This window comes from Miniopterus schreibersii (assembly GCF_964146895.1).
Source record: "Miniopterus schreibersii genome assembly, chromosome: 2".
Lineage (NCBI taxonomy): Eukaryota > Metazoa > Chordata > Mammalia > Chiroptera > Miniopteridae > Miniopterus > Miniopterus schreibersii.
The window spans coordinates 92,392,913-92,411,022 of NC_138102.1; the positions used below are offsets into that span (position 1 = coordinate 92,392,913).

General features: G+C 46.8%; 2 protein-coding genes across 2 annotated transcripts in view; both read right to left on the reverse strand.

Moving 5' to 3' along the window:
* ARHGEF4 (Rho guanine nucleotide exchange factor 4) overlaps positions 1-16,636 on the reverse strand; it is a gene marked incomplete at its 3' end in the record, with an annotated part of 40,745 nt that extends 24,109 nt beyond the window's left edge. The window contains 9 exon segments of the mRNA XM_081127747.1: positions 3,635-3,764; positions 4,107-4,333; positions 5,679-5,764; positions 5,767-5,776; positions 5,779-5,859; positions 5,931-5,999; positions 6,001-6,084; positions 7,063-7,240; positions 16,479-16,636. Coding sequence (XP_080983873.1) covers positions 3,635-3,764; positions 4,107-4,333; positions 5,679-5,764; positions 5,767-5,776; positions 5,779-5,859; positions 5,931-5,999; positions 6,001-6,084; positions 7,063-7,240; positions 16,479-16,552 — 939 coding nt within the window. The 5' untranslated portion in view covers positions 16,553-16,636.
* Positions 11,846-12,016, reverse strand: SMIM39 (small integral membrane protein 39; the record flags this gene model as incomplete). The annotated part of the gene is made up of 1 exon (XM_081128142.1): positions 11,846-12,016. One exon carries the CDS (start codon positions 12,014-12,016, stop codon positions 11,846-11,848), a length of 171 nt encoding a protein of 56 aa, XP_080984268.1.
* Positions 16,637-18,110: the final 1,474 nt, after the last annotated feature.

Consider the following 18,110-nt stretch of genomic DNA (forward strand, 5'->3'; position numbering starts at 1 on the left):
AACTATTCCACAAATTCAAGAGGAGAAAAGACTCCCAAGCTCATTTTACAAGGCCAGCATCATCCTATGTCCAAAATCATGTAAAGGCACTACAAAGAGAGAAAATTGTAGGCCAGTATCCCTGATGAACATAGATGCTAAAATCCTCAACAAAACAGTAGCACACTGAATCCAGCAATGCATTGAAAAGATCGTACACCATGATCAAGTGGGATTTATTCTGGGGATGCAAGGTTGGTACAATATCTGTAAATCAATAAGTGTGATACACCACATAAAATAGGGATAAAAATCACATGATTTTATCAATAGATGCAGAAAAAGCATTTGATAAAATCCAGCATCTATTTATGACTTTTTAAAAAACCTCTCAGCAAAGTGGGAATAGAGAGAACATAATGAAGGCCATATATGACAAATGCACAGCCAACATCATACTCAGTGGGCAAAAACTACAATTGTTTCCCTTAAGATCAGAAAAAAGAGGGATGTCTGCTTTCACTACTTTTATTTTTACTTTTTACTGATTTCAGAGAGAGGAAAGAGAGGGGGAAAGAGATAGAAACATCAATGATGAGAGTCATCGATCAGCTGCTTCCTGCACGCCCCCTACTGGGGAGCTAGCCTGCAACCCAGGCATGTGCCCTGACCAGGAATTGAACCATGACCCCCTGGCTTATTGGTCAAAGCTCAACCACTGAGCCACCCTGGCCAGGCTGCTTGTACCGCTCTTATTCAACATAGTACTGGAAGTCCTAGCCACAGCAATCAGACAAGAAAGAGAAGTAAAAGGCATATATATTGGAAAGAAAGAAGTAAAACTGCCATTATTTGCAGATGATACTGTATATAAAGAACCTTATAGATATCACCAAAAAGCTATTAGAACTGATAAATGAATTTAGTAAAGTAGAAGAATACAAAATAAATATCCACAAGTGAGCTGCATTTTTTTACACCAATAATGAACTATCAGAAAGGGAAACTAAGAAAACAATCCCATTCACAATTGCTTCAAAAAGAATAAAATACCTAGGAATAAATTTATCCAAGGATGTAAAAGATTTGTACTCAGAAAATTATAAGACAATGAAGAAAGAAATTGAAGATACAAGTAAGTGGAACCACCCTTGTTCATGGGTGGGAAGTATTAACACCATTAAAATGTCCATACTACCTATAGGAATCTATAGATTCAACTATCAAGATACCAATAGCTGCCCTAGCTGGTTTGGTTCAGTGGTTAGTGTTGGCTGCAGACTGAAGGGTCTCAGTTGCAGGCTCGAACTCCAGCCCCAGTCAGGGCATGTGTGGGAGGCACCCAAAAGATGTGTCTCTCTCACATCGATGTTTCTCCTGTCTCTCTCTCCCCCTCCCTTCCACTCTGTCTAAAAAAATCAATGGAAAAAAATATCCTCAGGTGAGGATTAACAAAAACAAAAAAGATACCACTGGCTTATATTGTTATTTCACAGAACTAGAAAAAATATTCCTAAAATTTTATGGATCCACAAAAGACCCAAATAACCACAGCAATCTTGAGAAAGAAAACAAAGAGGAATCACACTACCTGATCAAACTCTACTATAAAGCCATAGCAATCAAACAGCATGGTACTGGCATGAAAACAGACATATAGATCAGTGGAACAGAATAGAGAGCCCAGAAATAAGCCCAGGCCTGTATGGTCAATTAATATTTGACAAAGGAGGCAAAAACACACAATGAGGTAAAGATAATCTATTCAATAAATGGGTGTTGGGATTATTGGACAGATACACTCAAAAAAATAAAACTAGACTACCTTGTTATACCACATAGCAGAATAAACTCAAAGTGGATTAAAGACTTAAATGTTGGACTTGAAATCACAAAAATCCCACAAAACATAGGCAATAAAATCTCAGACATTTCTTGTAGCAATATTTTTTCTGATATATCTCGGGCAAGGGAAACAAAAGAAAAAATAAATGGGACTACGTCAAATTAAAAAGTTTTTGCACAGCAAAGTAAACCATCAACAAAATGAAAAGACAACCCACTGGATGGGAGAACATACTTGCTGATACATGTGATAAAGGGTTAATATCCAAAATATATAAAGAACTTATAAAACTGAACACCAAAAGACCCCAAGCAATCCAATTAACAAATGGGCAAAGGATCTGAATAGACGTTTCTCTGAAGAGGACATACAGATGGCCAATAGGCATATGAAAAGATGCTCAGTGTCACTAATCATCTGAAATGCAAATTAAAACCACAATGAAATATTACCTGACACCTGTCAGAATGGCTATCATCAATAAATCAATGAGTGTTGGCAAGGATGTGGGGAAAATGGAACCCTTGTGCACTGTTGGTGGGAATGCATATAGTTGCATCCATTATGGAAAGCAGTATGGAGTTTCCTCAAAAAAATAAACATGGAACTGCCTTATGACCCACTGATTCCACTTCTGGAAATTTATCCAAAGAAACTAGAAACACAAATTTAAAAGAATATATGCACCCCTATGTTCATTGCAGCATTATTTACAATAGCCAGGATCTTGAAGCAACCCATGCCCATCAGTAGATGAGTGGATAAAAAAGCTGTGGGACATTTATACAATGGAATACTACTTAGCCATAAAAAAGAAAACCTTACCCTTTATGATGGCATGGATGAACCTAGACAGCATTATGCTAAGTGAAGTAAACCAGTCAGAGAAAGACAAGTACCATATGATTTCACTTTTACATGGAATCTAATAAACATCACGAACTAACAAGCAAAATAGTGATGGACTCAGATAAAGATTAGGCTGACAGCCGTTGGGATAGGAGCTGTGTCTGGGTGGGGATAGAAGGACTGAGCAAAAAGGAAAAAACTCATGGACACAGATAACAGTGTGGTGACTGCTGAGGGGAGGAGGATGGAGGGACATGGAGGAACATAGAGTGGGGATACATGGTGATGGACTTGGGGTGGTGCACACACAATACAGTGTACAGATGATGTGTCATAGAATTGTGCACCTGAAACCTGTATAATTTTGTTAACCAGTGTCATCACAATAAATTAAATAAAAAGAAAGAAAAGGAATGGCTCTTGGAGGACTGGAATGTTACCATTAGTTCAGGCCTCCATGTTGCCTTAAAAGGCAAGATTGGCAAATACAAGGGGAATGTGCAAGCCAGAAAAAAAGAACCAGGAGGCTCTGATTCATGGCACTCCATCTTTGGTGATACTTCGGCAGGCCTGAACCCTTCTGTTGGGAATCCCAAAACTTGGGGATCTTGCCTGTCCCCTGAGGACAGAGGACCAGCTCCTCTTGCCAGGCTGGCTGGCTGCACTTTGGGAGCAACATCATAGTTATCTCTTGTGGCTGTGTAATGTGAGTCAGCTCTCACACACTCCTCCAGGAAACAGGCCACCAGGCCTACTCTGGGTGGCAGCACTAAGGGACTGGGGCCCAGTGCTCAGTTGAGTCACCTGGGCATAAAAGATTGGATTTCCTGCCACCAGCTCTTGTTTGCTAGCTCCAGGAGTATAGTCCTCTGCCCCTGCTCCCTCCTAGATTTTTCAGAAGTATGATTTTAAAGCAAGTGGCCAAGCCCCATGGTATTTTCTGGAGTGTTGGGCCCTCACCTCCCAGTCCTCTATTGAGCTCTGCAACTGAGCAATCTTGTTGATGTTTTCAAGTCTCCGTTTCCATTTGCTGATGAGCTGGACGACATTCTTCATGACATGTAAGGCAGTTTCCACATCCTTGAAATCCCTGGGGCAGAACAGAAATGGAAGAGGGCTGAGACGTGGAGAGCAGATAAGGGCTGGGAGCCTCATCGAGCCCCAGGTGGAGCTGCTTCCCTCTGGGGCCCCTTAACTTATTAATTTCTTCACCTGTCAATGCACACCCCCATCTTCTCCATAAGTGCCACATAGGGCAGAACATAAAATTCTATTTCTGTCCTCTTCCCTCATTCCAACAATAGCTCGTGAGAGCAGGAATGGTTTTACTCTGCTGTCACCCCAGTACCTACACACCAGGAGTACTCAACAAACTGGCTGACCCAAGGCATGAGGAGCCTCTGGCTGTCTCCCTCCTTCAGCAGCCTCCTACCTGTGCTGGGGGAGAGTGTACTCGAGCAGCTCAACCAGCTGCAACAGGTACTTGCAGATCTGTAGTGGGGTCAGCAGGAAATCGTCTAGGGAGATGTTGATCTTTTGCAGCAGGCAGCAGGCCTCAAAGAAGTACATGTACTGACTGAGCTTGGTGAGCCGGGAGAGCTCCATGCAGGCGTTGGGGTGGTTGTTGCAATACTCTGAGTAGATTTGGAAGTTTGCTTGCTGGGGGGCACAATTGGAGGTTAGGATGGCTGTCTCTCCAGCAGGCACCCAGCATGTGTGGGTGGGGCAGGAGTGGGAATCTCTGCATTTCCTTCAGGAGTTGCACTCGGCGCCCAGGCTCTACATACTGCATTGGCCCAAGCTACAGTAAGTCACATGTAGGGATGCAAAAGACCTCTGAAAGCTCCAGCATGTGCTATCCCTGTCACCATGGGGCTTTCTCAGCAGGACACTCATCAGATACTTTGACTGACATACAGTCAAAATATCTTTTTTTTTGGATGACATCAATGATGCTAATAAGAAAGGCCAGAAAGGAGAGAGAGGGAGAGGGAGGGAGACAGAGACAGAGATGGAGACGGAAGGAGAGGAAGATAGAGTCAGTGGATGCCAGGGTCCATGATTGTGCTTCCTGGGTTTTCATTCTCAGTCCAGTGTCCTGCTTCTTCCTTGCAAAGTCCTAGCCTTTCTTTCGTTTTTTTTGTTTAAGGCTTCATCTACCTGGAGCCAAAGGAAGGCCAGGCCTGCCATGTAGTGATCTATGACATCATGGACTTAAGTGACCAAGGAGGGTAACAGCTGCTGGCTGGTGGTGGGTTTCTGTGATGCTCACACTAGGTGATATCGATAAAGTGCCTGTTTCCATCCCTCCAGTCACAATTCTGCCTGCTGAATAACTGGACCCCAATCCCACACACACTCAGGTGTTTAGACCCAGCCTGCTCCTGTGCGTGGACAGACCAAAGTCTCCCTTCCCAACCCCCACTGGAACCACATTGTCCCTAATGGGCTGGGGTTGGCATCCTCTGCTCAACTCCACAGCTCACAGGAGAGGCATAAAACCTGTGCCTTCCCTATCAGGCACAGGAGTTCATCTAACCCAGACCAGTCCAGGGAACCTTGACTAAATAAATGCCAGTTGGCATTTGAAGTGGAAGTAAGCAATGTAAATTACACATAAATTTGCTCACTGTATGAAGAACCCCAGAATTTGCTATGAAAAGCCTATCAGGTGCTCAACAGGCAGCCCAGCCTACCTCTGCCCTCTACTCTGGCCCAGGAAATCCTGGGACTGATCCCAAGCCCACTGCTCCAAGGAGCCTTCGCTGATGTGGTCTCCCACAGAACCAGCCACACTTCTAAAACAGTGTTGAAGGGTGAGGGCATTGGGCAGGTGATGGAGTGGAACCTAGAAACTTCCTAGAAAAGAGTAGCAAGTTGCCTGGCCTTTAGCCTGCAGGGTGACTTCTGAGTGGGCAGGTGGGCTAGGGCATGGGAGGGGGTCGGCAGGCTGAGGATCCCCCAGCACAGGTGGGTGGGCAGGGACAGACTGGGGTGGACTCACCTGCTCCAGGAAGCAGGCGCCCAGCTCGCTCGGGTGGGAGTGCTCCCTGTTGAACGTATGCTCCAGGGCCTTCAGGAAGGCCTTACGCACTGGTAGATGTGTCCTTGATGTTCCCGAAGATGGTGCGCAGCTGCTCCTTGCTGAACATGTCGGAGCGCTTGCAACACTGCCTGATGTAGTCCTGGGAACAGGGTCGGGGTGGTCAGGTCCCGGCTTGAACCAGCGCACCCTGCACTGCGCAGGCGGCCTCACCTCGCGGATATCCTGCAGGTGCTTGTTATAGTCTTGCTCTGTGCTGAAGATCTCGTTGATGATGTTGGTTCCTGCTGCTGCTCTGCGCCTTGGCTCTGCTATCCCCCGTCCTCAGCGCTTCATTGTCCAAGGGCTCCTCTTGGTTCACCTGCAGCTGCAGGCAAGGCTGCCTGTCAGCGCTAAGCAAGGATCGACGCCCCTCATGTCTGTGGCTGTGTGGCAACTGGGTGTCTGAGAGCTGTTAGGGTGCACAGGGGCAAGCTCCCGCCACCCTCGCCACCTTTGAACAATGCTCATCTGGACAGGGGGACTTCAGGTCCAATGACCATTGCTGTTGTCAGTGTCATCTGAGACCACGCCTCCTCCAGAGTGCCTTGCTCTTCCTCTTCTACTTACACTTGGCTGTGCTGGACACAGGGGTTAAAACAGAGGGATTGCTCACTATAATTTCTGAATTGTGCCTGCTCTTTAGGAACTGGGCTCTTTAGGAACCATGAGAGAAGTGGATGGTGACATGGCTTTGGTGGCTCTCTGACCCATGACTAGGAAAGTTTAGGGAGTCTGGGCAGGGAAAGCAACAAATGGAATTCCAGTGCCTAGGATCTCCCCTCCCTACTGTCCTCTGCACCTAGATTCCTTCCTTGAAGACCAAAGGTCTCCTTAGGGAGAATCTGGGTCCCTCCCTGAGAAGTGTTGGGCTAAGGACCTAACTTGTCCATGCCTCAGGTATAGGTGAGGTTTCCAGCTCCCAGGGCTGTTGTGAAAGTTATAACTGAGAGGACTCAGGTGAATGTCCTACGTGATGCTTAGTCAATACTTGGTAAACCAAGTTGTCTGTGGTGGTGTTCTCCCCTTGGAGAGATCCACACACCTTTATTCTGACCTATTCCTCTCTGGCTACTGAGGGGCCCCTGGAAGGAGGGGTGGGAACAGGTGTTGGAGTTAGTGATGGCTCTGCTGGAGGAGGAAGGCTATGTCACAACTGCCTGGACTGTTCCTGACCCTCACGCACCCAGCTTATAGCTGGGAATGGGAAGTCCATGCCCAATACCAGAGCAATTTCAGGCTTGAGTTTCTGAGCAGAGCAAGTTGGAGCTTTATGGTCTTGGGGAAGCTCAGGCCAGCACCATACCCGCACAAAACTAGCTGGAAACCAGCTCTCGCCATCAGTGACACAGCCCCACCACCACTCTCTGTTGGTGGCATCCATTACTTCGATGACATCCCCAGCTTTGAAGCCCAGTTCCTGGTTATCCATGGTGACAGTCCCAGAGTGCTTCCGCACAGACCACACTGCCATCACTGATGAGCTGTGGAGAGAGCCATGGACAGGCAGATTAGTGGAGTAAGGCTGCCATGGACCTCCTGATGGGGCAAGGTGCTACTGCCCTCTACGTCCACCCCTCAGCAGCCATGGGAAGAGGGGATCCTGACTCATGTCACAGAAGAGGGGATGGAGCATCTCTCTGAGCCAGCAGTTCTTTGGGGGGCAGGGTTATGCCCTGGGCATGCCTAAACTGGCAGAGCTCATGATGAAGTCTGAAGTGAACTTGATCACTAGAATCTTGGTAAGCCACAGAATCTGGAAGTCAAGCATGTTGCTTACTCCCCTGTACCGGGCACACCTTCCTCCCATCCCCATTGGGCCAGTGATGACACTATTATCTCTGAGCTTCATCTATTATCTCTGCTGAGATACTGGGGCTAGGACACTTCAAGCTGCATTTCTGTTGTGCCAGCTACTCCGCATTAGGTCTCCTAATGTGACATTAGAGGGGACCACAAAGCTGCAGGGATAAGGGGCATGCTCCGTCCTGTTGGCTTCTTGTGGACTTGCATTACCTGTCAGGTCACCTGACAAGCAACAATGCTGCTTCACCCAGGTATGGCTGTGCCCAGACATTGAAACAGCTGGATCCAGTGTGCAATGTTTTTTGAACACTTGGCAGAACCAGTCTCATGGCATCACCACTGCCCCCAATCAACACCAATTAAGCAGTAACCCTCCTCAGAGTTCTAGGTCCCACACCCACAGGATTTTCAGTTCTAATTATTCCAACCTCCTTCCTCTATTCCCTAGGCCTAGAAGAGATAGGTAGCTCTTGCAGCTGCTCCCTCTGTAATAAATACCTCATGATTGTTGTGCAGTTGGTTACCAAGTCAGCCACTTTGTATCTGGCTAACACTCTTTGTATTAATTTCTCTCTGCTGCAATAATTGGTGTGGATCCATCTTCCTGCATAGTCATTGACCTCACATCAGGAGGTACAGAGAGTGCATGGACCTCACATTACATGGACCTCACCCCGAAATGCAGGCAGCCCTTGTGCTCCCAGCTCCATTTCCCATTGGGCTGACACCTACTTTCCTGGAATATGGACCCAGTTTCTGCTCCTCAAATAATGAATGTGCCCCCCATTAAGGGCAAGAGGAGGGGTATTCTAATGAGGTGAGGTCCATGCCCCTCTCTGCTGGGACCAAGTGTGGCTCTGATTTTTACAGTCATGGGCTGGCTCTTTGGCTAAAAAGTCAAGCCCTTGCCCTGGTGAGGTGGCTCAGTTCGCTGGAGCATCATCCCATACATCAAAAGGTTGCAGGTTCGATTCCCAGTTAGGGTATATATCTAGGTTGCGGGTTCGATCCTCAGTCAGGGTGTGTACAACAGGCAACAGATCAATGTTTCTCACATCAATATTCCTCTCTCTCTCTCTCTCTCCCCTCCCCCCTCTAAAATCAGTAAACAGTGAAGAATTTTTTAAAAGTCAAGGCCTTGGCAATCATCAGACAGGCCTCCTGAGCTGAACTTCTTGCCCTGCTCCTCATGGGGTTGAGTTCCCCCTTGGCTTCAGGCACACTCGGGCCTTCCCTGGATGCTACCAGGCAGTATGAATGCTCATCCTCACAGAGAAATGGGACCCAAGAAGATCCAAGCAGGGATAGCTGTGTCTCCACCTGAGTGACTTCCATTTGCTGTCTAACAGGTGTTTATCATGCCCCAAATGGGCAGGATAAAGGGTGGGCAGGCTGCCTAGGCACAGGAGGCCACTCAGACTGGACCTTTCCTCCAGATAGGGCCTGAGCAAGCCCATGCAGAAACTACCAGTTCTTCGTGATTTCTGAGGGTTAAACCTGCTCCAAACCCTGATGAGAACCACTCCTGAGAATAATTGACACACTATTTATACACCTGCTCTCACATGCAGTAGCCTCTCGGGCTGCAGAGTTCTGAGGCCCACCCAGGGACTACAGCACAGAGCACTGGGATATTTCTGGAATGCTGCAAGTCTCCTCAAAGGACCACTGCACTTACCCAGCTAAAAAGATTTACTATAGGCACTTCTTCTGCAGAGATGCCTGGCCCCAGAATCAAGAGCTCCTGGCAGCAATATGGACAGGGTAAGACAAGAGGATTCATTGAGGCCACATGAGAAGAACCAGACTGCTGCATGTAAGGAGCAGGAACTCAATGGGGCAGCTTGCAGTGCACAATCCACACAAGCAGACCACCATGCCAGGCCTTGGGGGTTCTGGCATGAGGACAAGAAAGAAGCAGAGTACTCAAAGGTGGTCCACATGAGCCAATGAGAATGCAGGCTGCAGGTGAATGTCCCCATTCAGGGACAGTGGCCATAGGTTAGTATGAGCATAAGAGCAGAGGGTGTGTGACCACAAGTGACTTAGGCATCAGGACTGAGGGTGCATGTGACTATGGGTGAGTATTATCATCAGAATAGAGAATATGTTTGACCACCAGTGAGTGTAAGCATCAGAACAGAGAACTGGTGTGACCATAGATGAGCATGAGCATCAGGTGTGAGTGTCAGGACAGAGGGTGTGTAACCACCAGTGAGCATGAGCATCACAACAGAACCTGTGTAACCACAGGTGCTAGTGAGCATCAGGACAGAGGGTGTGCGTGACCACAAATGAGTGTGAGCATCAAGACAGAAGTCCTGTGTGACCTCAGGCACATATGTGCATTATGAAGATTTGTATGTTTTAATGAGACAATGACTTAATGAGACAATGGAACTTCTTGGGTAAACTGAGGTTTGGATCCAGCACGTAACAAGACTTCTTGTTCAAGTTTTGTAGTTTTGATCCTGGAGAAGTGGGTGTTCTAAGACTCCTTCTTGCTGTACAGCCCCTGGCATGCACCTGCCAGCACATATTCACATGCTCCCTCATAGATGCTACACTTTGATCTTCTGAGAAGAGGTTGTGGATTCTTTCTATCCTCAGTACACACCAGCTGCACACACAAGTGAGGCTGCCCTCGCTGATGGAGCCCAGGCAGGGGGAAGTAATGCTTACACACCCAACACAGCCCAGCTGCACAGTTTCCTTCCCAGGTTGTTCCTGCCTGATATTAATCAGGTCAGGCATCTGCCCCTGCCCCAGCTTCCTTCAAATGAGCCCTAAGCTAAAGCCTCTCTTGTATGGCCCAGTGCCTCCTCCCCTGCTTTACTGTGCCAGCCCTTGCAGAGGTGAAATCCTGCACAAATGGTTTCTTACATAGCTGCAGGGAAGGGCACAGGTATAGCACAGTGTCAGGGCTTCTGAGAGAGACCAGGGTTTCCTACATTTTTATAGACAGGCCCCCATACCTGGCCTGCCCAGTCACCCGAAAGCCCTTGATAGTGGTGGTGGTGGAAGGGTTGGTTGCCTTTGTCACTTCCTTGTACCAGTACCTTGCCAGAGGCACTTGGTAGACACACAGCCTGGAGCAACTCCCTTGATGTCCCTGTGCCTCTGTCCCCATGGATGCCTACAGTAAAAATGTACTCCATGTGGGTCAAAAAGATTTTTGTGCTCCACAAATGGGAAGCACTCTGATGAGTTACAGCAATGACATTAACAGTTTACGGATGTCACCAAGACAATGTAGTTCCCAGTGCTCGGAGAAGCATTCTACCTCCAGGACAGCCCAGAGGCTGACAGGGCCCAAGCTAAGTGGGTTTCTGGGCAGAGGCCCTTCCTGGCCACTCTACCCAAGGTGCAGTTGCACAGAAGCCAAGATGACCTTGGCAGGCTGGGGGAGAAGGGGAAGGGATTAGGCTTAATTTTGGCCTGGCAGTGGGCGGAAGCTGGCTCTGAGGTATGGGATGTTTACGTGAGGCAGGTGGGGGACTGTCCTAGTGAAAAAGCAAGTTCAAGGCTGAGACAAGCAGGGACAAGGGACAAGATCCCCTCCTGTGCCCCTGGGATTTTGAAAGGCCTCAGGAAACCAGGCTCTGCCTCATAATGCCCTCTAATGACCACCTACCACCTGTCCCACCCTGCACCATGTCCTCCTCTCTCACATGTGCAGGTTGAGGGAGGACTGCAATGGGCACCTGGGAATGCAGCTCCCCAGGCCCTTAAGCAGCCAGGGCTGGGGGCTGTTCAGGGTGCCACTTGCAAGGCGTGGGTACTCTGTAGTGGGTGGGGGCACGCTAACTGAGACCATTTTTCTTAAGACCGAAAATGGGAAAAAGTGGTAACGTGCAGAAGAGCCCCCTCATCTTCCACAGACATCTCTTAAACCCACACAGAAGTACATGTCCAGTTGCAGTCACATGAGCAGTTTCCAGACAACCACAGCAGCCAAGGCCACAGCTGCATCTGCATCTTCAGTCACCCACAGAGATGCACCATTTTAGGCACACACATGCACACGCGCGCACACACACACACACACACACTACAGATGACAGACTGAAGGACCTCTGGCACATATGTCACCAATCTCCCAGGCAGGCGGGGGCGCAATCCACAAGCGGCATCGGTAAGGGGCGCTAGGGGCCAGGGCCAGCAATAGCTTCACCTTAGGTCACGGAGTTGGGAGTGGGCTGGAAGGAGAGACACGTGGCGCGGAGGGTGCGCAGTGGTGGTGCCACTCACCCGGAGGAGCCCGGGGCGCCTGGCCTTGGCGGTCAGCGGAAGGCCAGCAGGAAGACCAGCACGACATTTATGAGGACGAGGAGCGCCAGCACGGCGAACACCACCACGAGTTGAGCGCCTGGTGGCAGGTTGCAGCGCAGCACAGCGCGCAGGGCGCTTCCGGGGGCTGCGGGGCGGTGCCCGGCCTGCGGCACCCTGGCCATCTCTCGGTTCAGGACCCAGAGATCCCAAGGCGCGGGGACACAAGCACGCCAGGAGCGCCGGGAGAGGGCGGCGCCGCCGTGCTTTAAGTCCGTCTTCTTCAGCGCAGGCTGCAGGTCCCTGCACGAGGTGGGGTGGGCAGGCAGCGGTCACGAGGGCTCAAGGTAGCGCAGTGCTCTGACCTCAGCGAATCCGTGGGATGGCTCAGGGAACCAGCGCTGCCAGGCGCACAGATGGTGGCTCTGGGGTGCCATGGGCCTTGCAGATACAGGCATACCTGAGCCGTGTGGATGGGCCAGGTTCTGATTCCTAACACCAAGAACTGCACTTGGCCCGCACTCCACAGCTAAGTAAATGCAGCTCTGAAAGGTCAGTCATCAAATCACACAGGAATACAGGGATGGTGAAGCTAGGATTTAAACTGGGCAGACTGAGGTTGATCCACGCTGAGGCACTTCAGGAAGGCCCTGACTCAGGATCTCTCTTTACTGACTTTGCCCATCAGAGAATCATTTTGTTCTTGTAGGAAAGCAACTGGCTTCTTCGGCTGCTAACCATCCCAACCCTCCCAGTTTTATTGAGGTATGACAAATAAAAATTGTATATATTTAAGGTGTACAACTCTATGTTTTGATATAGGTATTCATTGTGAAATAATCACCACAATCAAGCTAACTACCATACCCATCACCTCACATTGTTACCATTTTGTGTGGGTGGTGAGAACACTATTGTCTCAGCAAATTTCAAGTGTACAATACAGTATTATTAACTATAGTCACTATACTGTACATTACATCTCCAGAATTTATTCATCCCACATAACTGTAACTTTGCACCCTATGACCAACATCTACCTATTTCCTCCCTCCCCAAGTCCCTGGTAACCAACATTACTCTCTGTTTCTGAGTTTCACTTTTAGATTCCACATGCGAGAACATACAGTATTTGTCTTTATGCTTAGCATAATGTCTTCCAGCTCCATCTGTGTTGTAACAAATCACAGGATTTCCTTTTTTTTAAGGCTGCATTATATTATATATATATAAACTCAGGTTTTCTTTACCATTTATCTGTCAAAGGACATTATGTTGTTTCTATATCTGGGCTATTTTGAATAATGCTACAGTGAACATGGGAGTGAAGATATCTCTTAGACATCCTGATTTCTTTCTTTTTTTAATATACCCAGAATTGAGATTGTTGCCTTATATGGTAGTTCTGTTACAAGATACTGAAAAGCTGGAAAAATTCCAAGGCAGGAGGAATAGGGAAACTGAGACAAGAAAATTAAATAAGACCAAACAGTTTGGCAGCCTGCAGCCAGCTTGTAAATAGCAAGCCCTTGTCTTCCCCCAACTAAGGACACTTGAGAGCAAATGGTTAATGTCTGTCCAAAGAATGCAGGAGAAGAGGAGGGAGGGTAGGGGGAGAGAAGGGGCATTTAATGCTTCTTCTCCCCAATCAGAGTATACATGGTATAAGTCACCCTAAAACTAACAGCAGAGAGGAGGGAGGAGGGAGAAGGAAAGATACAGTCTTATCTTCTCCCATAGTTTAAAAAGAAAGCCAGCAGTCTCAGGATTTAATTGCCAGATGCTTTTCATAAATTCTGAGAAAGCCATAACAAAGTAAATGAGAGAGAGAGAGACCTTCAGAGTTAACCTGTACCAGGATATCTAGCAGAAAAATTTAAAATCTATAGACAGAAAAATGTATAAGGCAAGAAACCCCCTACTCCACTTGCTCTTCAGATTAGCTGAGAGCCCATCTACACTTCATAAGCCAGATGTATATATTCACTTGCCTAGCTGCTTAAATAAAATTGCATGCTTTAATATTTTAATAAATTGGCTTTATCACAATGCAATCATCCAGGGTCACTCGTTTGCATTCATTCATATGAGCATAATAAGAATCGAGGTGGGGGGGTATGGATAAGATGGCGGCAGATTGAGGGGAAGCTACACTGACACTCTCCTAAGACCAAACTGAAATTACAACTAAAATATAGAAAAACCATCCTGAATAATCAACTGGAACTGAAGGCTAGCTGGAGAGCACCCTCATAAGCAAGGACATAGAGTGGAGACCACATAGAGACTGGTAGGAAGTGTGAAGGCATGAGAGGGCTGGCCGGGATCCCACAGGCAGCAGCTGAAGGTCCAGAGGGATATCTCAGCTGTAGGGAGGTTCCCACTGAGAACTATGGGGCCTAAACCCCAAGCTGGGCTTCCCAGCCCAGAGCACCAGAACTAAGAACAGTGCCCACATAGCAACTGGCTGTGAAAAGCAGCGTGGTTTAAGTCAGCCAGGGAGAGACAGCTAGAAATGCAAGCACCCTCTTAAAGGGCCAATGCACAAAGTTTCATTTGCAGCCACTCATCCTTGGGCTCTGGCAGAGGGAGAGCAGAGTGGACTAGAGCTGTTTGAGGAGAATCCAGGAGCACTGGCTGGGAGAATAGAGCTCAGAGGGCAGCCATCTGGATTTCTATGCTGAATCATCCCCCCATACTGCAGAGGACATCTTTCTTAGGCAGACATTTTACCCCTCAAGAAGCTTTTGCCTGGGGGTAGCAATTGTCCCACCCTGCTGGAAAACCTTTCACCCTACCTTCTGGAGTTTCTACAGCCTAAGGCTCATTAAGAGACTAAAAAACAGCCTTTGGGTGCTTTGAATCTTTGCTTGATTTGCTTCTGGATTCAGGGCTTGGAAAGCAGACCTGGGTTTGCATCTTGGTCCTGTCCACACACACCCAGCCCAGCAAAGGGAACCACAAGTTGTGGAGTGTGGAAAACTTCAAACAGGGTACTCAAAGCCAGTCACAAACAGCATCTGACATTGGCCTCTGCCAGAGACCATCCAAATGACTGGAGTCTTAGCAGATCTACCTAATACATAGAAACAAACCCAAACAGGCAGCCAAAATGGGGAGACAAAAAAACAAGCCCTAAATGAAAGAACAAAAGAATTCTCCAGAAGAAGAACTAAATGAAATGGAGATAAGCAATCTATCAGATATAGAGTTCAGAATACTGATCATAAGGATGCTCAATAGCATGAGAAAAGAAATGGATTATGCATATATGCATATAAATTCTTAGGTTAATCTCTCCCCATTCCCCCACCCACCCACCCCTGCCATCCCTCTGAGATTCATCAGTCTGTTCCATGCTTCTATGTCTCTGGATCTATTTTGTTCATTGGATTCCACATATGAGTAAGATCACATGATACTTGTTTTTCTCTGACTGGTTTATTTTGCTTAGCATAATATTCTCCAGGTCCCACCATGCTGTCTCATAGGGTAAGGGAACCTTCTTTTTTTACAGCTGCATAGTATTCCATGGTGTAAATGTCCAAGAAGATGCTTGATATGATTTCAATCTTCTTGAACTTGTAGAGACTTGTTTTGTGTCTTAAAATGTGGTCTATCTTTGAGAATGTCCCATGTGCACTTGAGGAGAATGCATATTCTGCAGATTTAGGGTGAAATGGTCTGTAAATGTCGATTAAATCTATCTGATCTAGTATGTCATTTAGAGTCACTGTTTTTCTTCTTGACTGAAACATCACGGATATGGCCTTCACTGAGCACTTGTTACCCTCCACTTTCCCCTCCCCAATTTCCTGTATTTGAGATAAACAAAACTGGTCTCAACTAGATTCAGCAGCCATTCTGACTTAAAAGTGAACAACAAGGTCATTATATGATCTTTATAATAAATTGATATCAAGGTTTTGGGGCCTCCCCAAACCCCAAATCACCACTAAAGTTCCTGGAGGACCAAGAAGGAAATCACTATCTGGAGAGGAGGGATGAACACAAGCCGCCAGAAGTCACCCCACGAACATCAGAAGCCTGAGGACCACCCTCCCCTCCTCCGACCAACGTTTAATAAAAACTTTCTACCCAGACACCATGGGGCGTCTTGTTCTCCAAGGTCACCAGCACTCACTTCTCGAGTGCATTATATCACTTTAATAAATTTACTGTTCTTTGCTAAATGTTTCTGTCATGCTCCCAAATCCTTTCTTGGGCTGTGATAAGAACCTGGACTCTAGTATCAGGTTGAGGCCTCCTTTGGACTCCTCAGGTACCACCTGGCATCACTAGGGTCAAATGCTCTGGAGAAGACAGATGCACTTGGGAGAAAGTCAAATGACTCCACGGAGCAGCAGTCACGAGCTGGCTTGCATCTAACAATATACTTTATGTTTTTGATAAAGAAGTACTGGGAGTGTGAGGACAGCAGGGCTTCTAACCTCAGTGGCCCTATGGCTTGGTGGGCTGGGCAATCATGCTCCCAACCTGCTGTGCTGGCCTGATATTTGCAGAGCTCCTCCTATGCTACAAGACAGAGACTGTGGACATCTATGCCTGCATGAGTGCTGGAGTCATCTTGACAACCAGGCCATCCATCCCAGCCCCCTCCCTTTATCCACATAGCCCTGAATCTACCTCATTGGTGGCCAGCTGCTCACTGCCCCATCCAGGGTGGCTGGAGTGGTGGCTGGAGCTGTGCACATCCTCATAAAGTTCCTCTTCACTCCCTGTATTGTCAGCAGGGATGGTCATGTCCAGAGCTCCATCAGGGATGTTGGAAGGAGAGAGACCCATTGGCAAAGTGGAGCTGAGGGAAGGGGGCATGAGGAAAATAGCACAAAACTTTTCAGGGTAAATGTTCTTTCTTTGAGAGGAGGGAATAGATCTGAAACTAGTTTCTCAAACCATTCTTGTTGCAAAAACACGGTCTGGTTGAAAGAGCGCACTGGTCAACTTTCACACCATCACTTTAATCACCTACCATTTGGTTCCCACCAACTCTGTAAACAAGGAAACCCAAATATCTGCCATAGCATGACACTCAAGAGTCCCCACCAGTTGAATCCAGTTCAAAACCATTTACTAGTGTGTCAAGTATAGTATAAGGCCCTTAAAAAATATGAACAATTTATTATGAAAAAATATTATGAAATATATGTATATAGTATACCCAAAGAAATATACATTATATAGATGCAAAGTTTGAAAATTAATAAAATAAACACCCATGGTACTTATCATCCTGCATAAGAGAAATACCAGAATCTTAGAATTCAACCTCTTGTATACCCTACTCCAATCCTATGCCCTTTTATCTCCTTTAGAGAAATGTCCAATATTCCCAAATTTTTATAAATCACATGCTTGTCTTTGTTTCACCATTTTTAAAATATATGTTTTATTGATTTTTAGAGAGAGAGGAAAGGAGATGGACAGATAGAAACATCTATGAGAGAGAAACATCATTGATTGGCTGCCTCCCTCATGCCCCTAGTGGGGATTGAGCCCACTTGGTTCCTGGGTTGACCCTCAACTACTGAGCCACACCTGGCCAGGCTGTTTCACCATTTATTTCTGTTGACTTTTGTATGGTTTGACCTTATATAAGTAGCTTTTCTTTTCTGACTGGCTTTTTTTTGTTCAACTGCTCATGTAGCTGTGATTGATTCATTCTCTCTGATGCACAGTCTCGCATTTTATGACTATTTCAAATTTTACATATCCATTTTACTTCTGGAGAACAGTGGATTGTTTCCTATATTGTGACTAGTATAAATGATGGTGCACCAGACATTCTACACACCTCCTGAGCACACATCTCAGAGTTTCTCTAAGACAATGTTTTGCAACCTCTTTTTCATTATTGCACCCTAAAGAGCCTTATATTCATTGTTTTTCCTAATCCTCCAAATAAAATTTTAATACCACAAATATACTGAATATTGTTTTGTACTGTGACTCTTGGAGGGCCACAAAACCATTGTGATATTTAAGATTTTTGTCTGCTTTGGAGAAACCAAAACCCCTGGTGTAAATTCATAGTCTAGGGTACAGACACCTAGGTGTGGCATCCCTGCGTCCCAGGTACACCAAACTGTTTGCCAAAGCTACTCTACCAATTTAGACTTCTAACAGTAAGCATGACTGTTCCCATCATGAAAATCAATACTCAGTTGGGAGGCTAGAAGACAGAACTCTCACCCTTGTGTTATTTGACATATGAAGAGATGTGCCTTTCATCTTAGACAGAAAGTAATACCACTTTAC